Source organism: Nansenia antarctica (assembly GCF_963989245.1).
Source record: "Nansenia antarctica genome assembly, chromosome: 7".
In the NCBI taxonomy this organism is placed as follows: domain Eukaryota; kingdom Metazoa; phylum Chordata; class Actinopteri; order Argentiniformes; family Microstomatidae; genus Nansenia; species Nansenia antarctica.
The window spans coordinates 57,394,133-57,403,274 of record NC_137677.1 but is presented as its reverse complement, the minus strand read 5'-3'; the positions used below and the strand labels follow the sequence as shown (position 1 = coordinate 57,403,274).

General features: G+C 43.7%; 1 protein-coding gene across 1 annotated transcript; it reads left to right on the top strand.

Moving 5' to 3' along the window:
- Positions 1-270: 270 nt before the first annotated feature.
- LOC308161616 (cyclic AMP-responsive element-binding protein 1-like) lies at positions 271-8,096 on the top strand. The gene is made up of 8 exons (XM_080535657.1): positions 271-335; positions 3,060-3,172; positions 3,931-4,098; positions 6,001-6,101; positions 6,254-6,393; positions 6,619-6,798; positions 7,282-7,438; positions 7,910-8,096. Exons 2-8 carry the CDS (start codon positions 3,068-3,070, stop codon positions 8,052-8,054), a joined length of 996 nt encoding a protein of 331 aa, XP_080391783.1. The 5' UTR covers positions 271-335; positions 3,060-3,067; the 3' UTR covers positions 8,055-8,096.
- The last annotated feature ends 1,046 nt before the right edge of the window (positions 8,097-9,142 follow it).

Below are 9,142 nucleotides of genomic sequence, written 5' to 3'. Positions count from 1 at the left end.
GCATATACGCTAAAAAGGGGTAACAAAAAAAGCGAAATATCATATCGTAACAGCGTCAAACATGGGATACGATACATGTTCGTTCTTTTCCGTTCACCTTCGGGCCGACTTCGTGTATTTCCGTCAGCCACTCGGTTCATTCCGCCCCCACACTCGGCCGTTCTCGATGCTATCATAGCTGATGTGATGTTCGTCCCTCTTCTCTCGGTCTCTCCGTGTTGTTGTTCTCGGTGACGCGACGGAGGTGTAGCCTGACGCGGTCTCTTACGTGTCGGCCTGAATAAAAGTGGAGCTCCGAGGGCCCCGGGAGTGACGGAGGAGGGAGTCTAGTATCGGTAAGAGAAGAGACTAGTTGTCCGAGGGGGAGAGAGGACAAAGCGGCGTCCCGAAAAAAAAGCTGTAGTTCGGTTCGGGTTCGGCCTGGAGGAAACAAAGAGATCATGGCGGCGGGGCTTGTTCTGCAGGCAGACATGTAGTCATGGAGGGAGGGTTGCGGCTATTAGAAAATGGGGTGTGTGGAGGAGAAGGGCCAGGGAAGCCAGAAATGATGGGTGTTTGGGACATCCTCCGTGATGCGAGATTCTAAGAAAATGTGATCAAATCAAAGGATACATTATAGCGACTATAAAGCTTTGGCGCGCTGTGCGTTTCGTTGCGCAGTAGCCTGTAGCAATGTAATGCAAACCCGAGCTACCTCGATTTTTTTGGTGTGCCACAATGACGTAAACTATGGGGGTCTCTACTATTAAACAACCCATTCTGAATATGTGACATGCAGGTTTGGGGCTTTCGTCTATAGACTAGAAGTTAATGATGCGTACAATTTGAGATATGCCATTTGTGTTATTGACTACCGCGTATTCTCCTGTCAAACCTCTGCCATTTGGGAAGTTTTTTTTTATTTCGTTTATTTATTATGACTTGGCCTCAATCTAAACCAAAAAAAGAAAGTCACCAGCTTGGATACGTGCCCTGATTTGGTTTTAGGGTCTAGGTACCGGCCCACAGTCTCATACAACCATGTCATTTTTGTTGGCATAAAAAGTTATATCTGTAGTCTTGACTGTAAGTAAACCCATGGCAAAAAGACTAAACACATCAAGGCCTACTAAGCATTTGTACATGATCCAGGGCAGGGCGTGCCTTATTTCCATTATTTCAGGGTATTAGGTTGTGTCATTTAGACGTTTAGAGCATTTTCACAGAGCTATATCATATTGAATTGGTGTAAAAGCGAAGTTATGGCGCCCAAAGGGGCGTCGCCGCACTCCATGTGGCTCTCTTGTCATTGAACCAGAGGCGCATCTCTGCGATGACTTTTGAAAAATCGAGGGAGAAATCTGTAAGACCAATCACACCACGGGTAGACGTCACGTACGAGTGAACTCACTCAGCTATTAGTTTCTGAATATGCACTACGTAATACGAATGAGGGTGATTGAAATGGACATTACTGATGATTGCATGAATGAACACACACTGTTGTTTGTTGTTATTGTTTTGGGATGGCCTATGTTCCTGAGTCAGACTACTTTTTCATTAGTTTTGAATTGAAAGAATAATAAGAATAATAACAGAATATAATCAAATCATCTTGATTTGATCAGGACCTCCTAGCACCATTTTCCTCAGGGGCTTATAAAAATAAAAAAAAACATTATATTATAAAACGAATGTCTCCCACACCACACACAGTTGCTGCCACCTCTTTTATGACCCTGCTTTTTCCACTGAGGGTATGTGACTGCTGGCCCTCGCCCGCCATTTGTACTTCAGCAGCCAACGGTTGGTCGGTTGCAGACTGGAGGATTTCCAACAAGGAATTCTTTGAACAAGCTCTGTTGGAGTACCAACAAGTACCAACACATCTGTACGGCCACATAATGCCTGTAAGCCACCCCCCTGTCTGTGAGGTGCTAGGTTTTTAGAGTGGAGACATGGCATGTTGACAAGGAGGGGGAAGGGGGTAAAGGCTTTCCAGGGAGTAATAAGCCAGAGAGCTCTTTGGTTACAGGGGATGTGGCGGTGCTCAAATGGCATGCCAAATCCATGAAGTCGGTGAAGTGCAGCTATTGGTGCATTTCTGAAGCCGTGAGGTGCTCGGGAGAGAAGAAAATGTCCTGTTTGGCTGCCGTTGTAAGGATTTACATGTCTTCTGCTGAACAATGTGCCCCAAAGAAAAGAAGGGAAATGTCAGCTGCCCAAACACTAGCTAGCCGCAGGGAGAAAAGTGACACATTCCTTCACGATGAGATGAATGACCTCTAGGGAGTGTGTGTGTATCTGTGCGTGTGCACGTGCGTGCCTGTGGGTAGACTCCCACACCACACTTTTCAGAAATGGGTTGCTTCCTGCCTCCTCCACATACCGTAATGCTAGCCTCCTGTATTCCTCTGAGCATTCTGCATGGAGCTAGAACAGGAGGCTTTTTTTCTCTCCAATTAGCGTTTTCTTGAGTTTGTTTCAGGATACTCCTACAACGTGGAGTTGAACTTAATAACTTATACACCTCCTCACGTTGTTGAAGGGCAGTCCCTCCCTACTCCCTCCAGAAGTCCGTGACTAACCCGGAGTAGCCCTGTCTCTATTATATTGACATACCTTTATCAAAGCTTTTCTGGACGATGCCATTTTTTACCTTCTAAAAAGGTTCAATATGTCATGTTTCCATTGACACTTAAGTGTTTGGCTCGATAAGACTGATGCAACTCGGTTAGTTAGTATAAATAGTGTCATAAGCAGCATTTCTATTTAAGTTATAATTCTATTAATAACACCTGGAATGAAGCTGTGGTTAGGTCATATACAGTATCCATTCACATTTATGGACACTCATATTACTCATAGAGACCAGAGTAGCAACAGGGTTGATTTCAGAAACATGCTCTCCACTGAATCTATAAAACAAAGGGTTTACTACTGATTTCATTTAATTATGGCCATAACAGTCTGTTCTTACTGTATATAACATCATGTAGCTTAGCTGCAATGCAGTGAATTAAAGTCCCCACGACTAAAGTAAGGCAGTGGTGTCTAACCCTCCCCTCCCTTCTCCCCAGCTAACTCGATGACCATGGAGTCAGGAGCAGAGGCTCAGCAGGGAGACACGGCTGTCGCAGACACAGACAGCCAACAGCAGATCGCTCAGGCCCAGATAGCCACCCTGGCACAGGTACAGTGTCACACACACACCCACACACTCTCTCATTTTCTCTCACACATCCTCTGTCTCTCTCACACACAAACAGACACACAGACACAAACTGGCAAGCATGTGCGCGCACACACACACACACACAGGCTATGGCAACTATGACTCATCTAGGACTTGACCCAGTCCCTCACTAGTGAATCCCCTCTCTGCCTGAATGAGACTGAAAGACCGAAAGTGGAATGTGCTGACACGTCACCCCCACCCAGCAGGGTTGTATGACTCACTGAGAGAAGGGAGGCAGACGGGCAGGATGACCCTGTCTGTGTTACCTGGAATTGGCAGACGTAGAAATAGCAACCCTGTCCATCTGCGGAGTAGCAAGCGGAGGCAAGGACATGACAGTAGTATAACAGTATGTCAAAACACACACCGTGGCTTTATTCACGACACCCTGTCACTCCTACAAACAAATGCACACGGACTGACAATGAAGCTAAATGGTATAGGTATCTACACAAATGTATTTTATGCCTGCATAGCATGTAGCTCCCAAATGTAGCTCCCGTATTTGCAACAGAAATTCATACAGACATAAAAAGCATGTATTAAACTAATAAAAAGTAGCTAAGAGGAATACTGTATGTTTTTGCACAAGTGCATGCAGACATAGAATGTAGCAAGTGTATATATATCTGTATGTTTGTGCTTGTACACTGTCACATACATGTGTAGCCACGTAGCTAACAGGTGTAGACGTTTGTCTCCCTGGGCAGCAGGATTATATCTCTGCCTTGCAGGTTTCCATGGCAGCGGGCCACGCCACTTCCAGTGGACCCACCGTCACCCTGGTGCAGCTGCCCAACGGCCAGACGGTCCAGGTCCACGGGGTCATCCAGGCCGCCCAGCCCTCCGTCATCCAGTCGCCGCAGGTGCAGACCGTCCAGGTGAGTCCCATCTAATCACACTTTCAGTGGGGTACAAAACTGTGGGCACCCCTGGTTTAAATGTCTGCTACAATTAATCTCCCCAAAAATATCTTATTTCAACAAACTAAAAACCCCTCCCTGACAATGCAAGTGCGCTGGATGCTGAGGGATGACATGTGTTGTGAATTTCTTTATTAGGATAAACCCCTCGAGATGCGTCATCTCGTTTTAGAGAGGGTCCTAACATAATATTACAATCATAACAGATATGATATCATAGACCAACACGACCATCTCATTTATCCTCACTCACAAATGAATTTTTCTTTATTTCTCTGTTTACTTATTACCTGTCTACTGTCTTCATTACCTATCACCACTGTTATTATTATTACTTTTTTTATTATTATTTATTTATATCTTTCATCCTGGGATGCACCACATGGGATTTTGTGTGTGGGGGGGGGGTGTATGTTTGTGAAAAGTATTGTTTTTGTATATCTGTAACATCTACCTTACTCTCAATAAAAAAAATTGTAAAGTGATTGAAAGCAAACCTGAACACTAAATGCTACAAAGTTAAACATGACACTTTTCTGCAAAATTTAAAGCAAGGTTTCTTTTTATTTATATTTCTTTTTGAGTTTTGGGATTATTCTTTGTTACCTTTTGAGAAGATGATTACTAACGCCCAGACCAACGTGATTTAGGACTTTAATGAGTCAGGTAAGTATAATTCCAGGGTTGAACTATATATGCTGAAGTAACTACATTTCTTCTATAAGTATCTGACTGCGGTAGCTGTTGTCTGGTTTTAAAAACCAAGGTTTCCTCTAAACAGTTGTCCAAGAATGTCAGAATCAAGATAGTTCACTTCCACCATAAAGGAGAAGGCTACAAAAAACTCTCGCCAAGTTTCCAACTATCCATTTCCACTGTCAGAAACATCATCAGAAAATGGAAAATAAATGTCAAGGCAAGATATGGAAAAAACAAACAAACAATTGAAGTCAAACAATTGAAGTCAAGGCAAGATATGGAAAACCATGAAGTACCTCCAAGAAAGAATGAAGGTTTTGGAATGGCCATCACAGTCCCCAAACTTGAATATTATTGAAAATCTGTGGAGAGATTTCAAACATGCCGTGCATGCAAGAAGGCCGAATAATATTTCTGAGCTAGAGGTGTTCTGCAGGAAGAATGGGGGTAAATGACAAAAAGGAGAATTGAAGGACTCTTAGCTACAGGAAGCGTTTGCAAGCTGTTATAGTTGCCTGAGGAGGAGTTACAAAGTACTAGCTGTCAGGGTTCCCAAACTTTTGCACAAGGCCTTTTTCTGTGTTTTATTATTTTGAAACTGTAAAAAAATAAACATGAATCTTGCTTTAAAATGTGATGAAATGTGTTTAACTTTGTACCATTTAGAGGGTAGGTTTGCTTCTTTTCACTTAATAAGATAATAATTATAAAAGGCATTTTGACTAGGGGTGCCCAAATGTTTGCACCATATACTGTATGTCCTGTACTATTGCTACTTTTTTATTGAATGCCTAGTGCCTTGTTGTCTACAAATTGCAAGATACTGCTAATAATCTTATTTGTCACTTATGTCCTGTACTATTGTCACTTTTTTAATTATCTTGAATTAAGACTATTGCCTTATTGTCTTGTGCTGCAATGTCAGGAACCGAAGCCGTACACATTTTACTCTTGTGTAATGTGACGTAACAATACACTTGAAACTTGATTTGAAGTGCGTTTAAAATCGCAACACACTTCAATTCATCAAACATGTAATGCTGGCTGAATTGGCCTTTTATGGTAAATTAGTTTTATTTGACTACTGATGGTGTACAAGTGTTGTGGACTTGTATTGCAATGCATGAATCAGTTCTTAAATTGCTGTGCTGTGTCTTCCAGATTTCAACCATAGCAGAGAGTGAAGATTCTCAGGAGTCAGTGGACAGTGTGACTGACTGTCAGAAACGCAGGGAGATCCTATCACGACGCCCCTCCTACAGGTGCACACCTCTCTTGCTCTCTCTCTCGCCCTCTCTCTCTCTCTCTGCCCCCCCCCCCTCCTCCTTCCATGTGTTTCTATTGTGGTCTCTGGTCTATGAGTGTGTCCTGGTGGGGGACAGAGATGATGATGTCATGCCTGCCCCCCTCACAGGAAGATCCTGAACGACCTATCGTCGGACGCGCCAGGGGTCGCCAGGATTGAGGAGGAGAAATCGGAGGAGGACCTCGCGCCCGCCATCACCACGGTTACCATGCCAACGCCCATCTACCAGACCAGCAGTGGCCAATACAGTACGACACCTTGACCTTTCCCCCCCCACACTCACAAGTGAAACGATCTGCCATCAAAGCCCCTGGGATTTCTGTTTTCACTGGAAAACAAAAGTGATCTCTCAGTGATCATATTACCTAGGCGAGAGAGGCATGGGCTGAGTGTTTACTTTGCTATCTTACGCTTGTCTTATGTCATGGTTATCTCTCTGCCCTCTCCGTCTCTCTCCATCTCGTCTCTTCTAGTTGCCATCACCCAGGGTGGGGCCATCCAACTGGCCAATAACGGAACAGATGGCGTCCAGGGGCTGCAGACCCTGACCATGACCAACGCGGGCGCCCAGCAGGGCACCACCATCCTGCAGTACGCCCAGACCAGCGACGGGCAGCAGATCCTGGTGCCCAGTAACCAGGTGGTGGTGCAAGGTAAATTCAAAATATATAATAATCTTTTAAAAGATCTAAGCCCTCTGGCCTTAGCATAGATTACTTTTTCTTACGACGACTTGATGGATAGATGATTCACTTGCCAAACATGTAAATGTAACTGCAAGGTGATAGACCAGCAAAATAGTGGGTGGTTTCCTGACATCACTCAGTCATTGAGACGGTGTTCACACATTCAGTCATCGTCTATGTTGAGTTGCTATGTTGAATATTGTGATCTCTTAGGTATTATTAGATGTAATTACACAGTAATTACAAAAATTACTGGATTGCTAGTTTCGATTTAATTAGATTAGAACTGTTTCCGCCACCTTATCTACAGTTACCATGTAGGCCGACATCTTTGTAAAAAAAATGGGTACCAAATTCATAGGGTTGCCACATGGTAAACAGGCAAGATAAGATAGAGCTTGCTTTAAGGTAAAGGGACCAGTACCTGACCCCTCGTCCTGTGTTCCATAGCTGCGTCAGGAGACGTCCAGGCCTACCAGATCCGGACGGCCCCCACCAGCACCATCGCCCCAGGGGTGGTCATGGCTTCTTCCCCCTCACTGGGGGGAACCCATGGGGGAACTGAGGAGGTCACCCGCAAGAGGGAGGTCCGACTCATGAAGAACAGGTAAGAACGATCCCCGTTCTTACCTGTTCTTCATGAGCCTGATCACACCACTGGTTTGATCAACAGGTGGTGTCCCATTTACCCAGCAATGTCTGATTGAGCTGGTTTCCAGGACACAGATTAAGCCTAATCCTAGACAACAACAAAACTCATTCAATTGGAAATTCTCCATTGAAAGGGATGTTTAGTCTCAGACTAGACATGATCTCTGTCCTGGAAACCAGCCCATTGTTTATATACAGTACGGTACATAATTAAGTGTGTGTAGTGCTAGCTATCATTCTAGCTGATCCAGTAGTGTGAACCCATAGGGTCAGTTTCCTGATCACAGATTAGGTCTAGTCCTGGACTAAATGATACTTTCAATGGAAAATCTCCATTGCAGATGCTTTCAAATCCAGGACTAGGCTTAATATGTGTCGGGGAAATCGGTCCACCGAGATTCACCTAACCGTGTCTCCTTCCACACAGAGAGGCAGCTCGCGAGTGTCGCAGGAAGAAGAAGGAGTATGTCAAGTGTCTAGAGAACCGCGTGGCAGTTCTGGAGAACCAGAACAAAACCCTCATCGAGGAACTGAAAGCACTTAAAGACCTGTACTGTCACAAATCTGAGTAGTCCTGCTCCAGCATTTAAACTATCCCCAGTCGCGCCCCTCCCTCAACCCATCTGGCATCATCTGCCAAGCTGTATAGAGACTCTGCCAAGCGTTGGCCCCCAGGGCATGGACACACGTTTTCTAATTGTATTTTTAATGCTACAAACTGCCTATTACGGAGATAGGATATGGTTAAACTGAATCTGAGGCCAATGCCCCCCCCCTTTCTTCACCAAACGGATTGTGTCTTTCCAGAGGAAAAGTATGTCATAAGAAAGACTTTTAATCATGTTCGTCGTTTGAAATCTTCCTCACCAAACATTTTCTCGATGTAGGATAATAATACGGTGAAACACTTATTTTGACACGATACAAACTTCTCGTTTGAGGTCCGTTTTGCGGGAATTTCTTCTGAAGTCATTACAGTTGTTTTCAACAAGAAGCCTACAGAGAGTTGCTGTCTGACTCCAGTCAACCTCAAGAGGAAACCAAGACCAGCCTCTAGCCCCTCCGTGTTGAAGTGTGTGATTGCGTGGCGCAGTAGATCATGTGTTTAATTTCTAGGCCTCATTGTTTTTGAGTTACCGTTATGATCAAGATAGCAGATCAACTACAATTCATCTTCCATTTTAAGTGTCTTTCTTGGGTCTTTTTTTTTATTTTGTTACTTCTTGATAACTGAGATTTTACTTTTCTTATACTCTTATAATGCGTGTTGTTGTCTAAAGTGGTGGTGGAATATGGATCTCAGATATCTCTTTTAAGTTAACACATTTATGTTTTAAGATAACAAGCAAGTTATCAGTACACTCCCTATTACCCTCCACGGGTTAATCCTAATTCTATGAAATTAAATTCTTTGTGGGGGGGAAATTATCTGGTCTTTTTTTATGAGTGAAATGTAGACAGTTGTGTAATATCTGGTATATACATGAATGCGTATGTATATCACTATAATACCTCAGTAGGTGCACACATAGGACTTGGGACCCATCCTCCAACACCACTGAAACAGAGGACAAGATAAATACTTTGTGTTCTGTTTATGATAAAGGAATACCATATTATATTATAGATTTTTCTTTTCTTTTGATATTACAGTACATGG

Excerpts from the sequence above, each read along its gene's own strand:
- LOC308161616 (XM_080535657.1), top strand. The coding sequence starts at position 3,068 with ATGACCATGGAGTCAGGAGCAGAGGCTCAGCAGGGAGACACGGCTGTC. Across the intron at positions 6,102-6,253 it reads TCACGACGCCCCTCCTACAG|GAAGATCCTGAACGACCTAT; the intron begins GTGCACACCTCT and ends CCCCCCTCACAG. Across the intron at positions 6,799-7,281 it reads TAACCAGGTGGTGGTGCAAG|CTGCGTCAGGAGACGTCCAG; the intron begins GTAAATTCAAAA and ends TGTGTTCCATAG.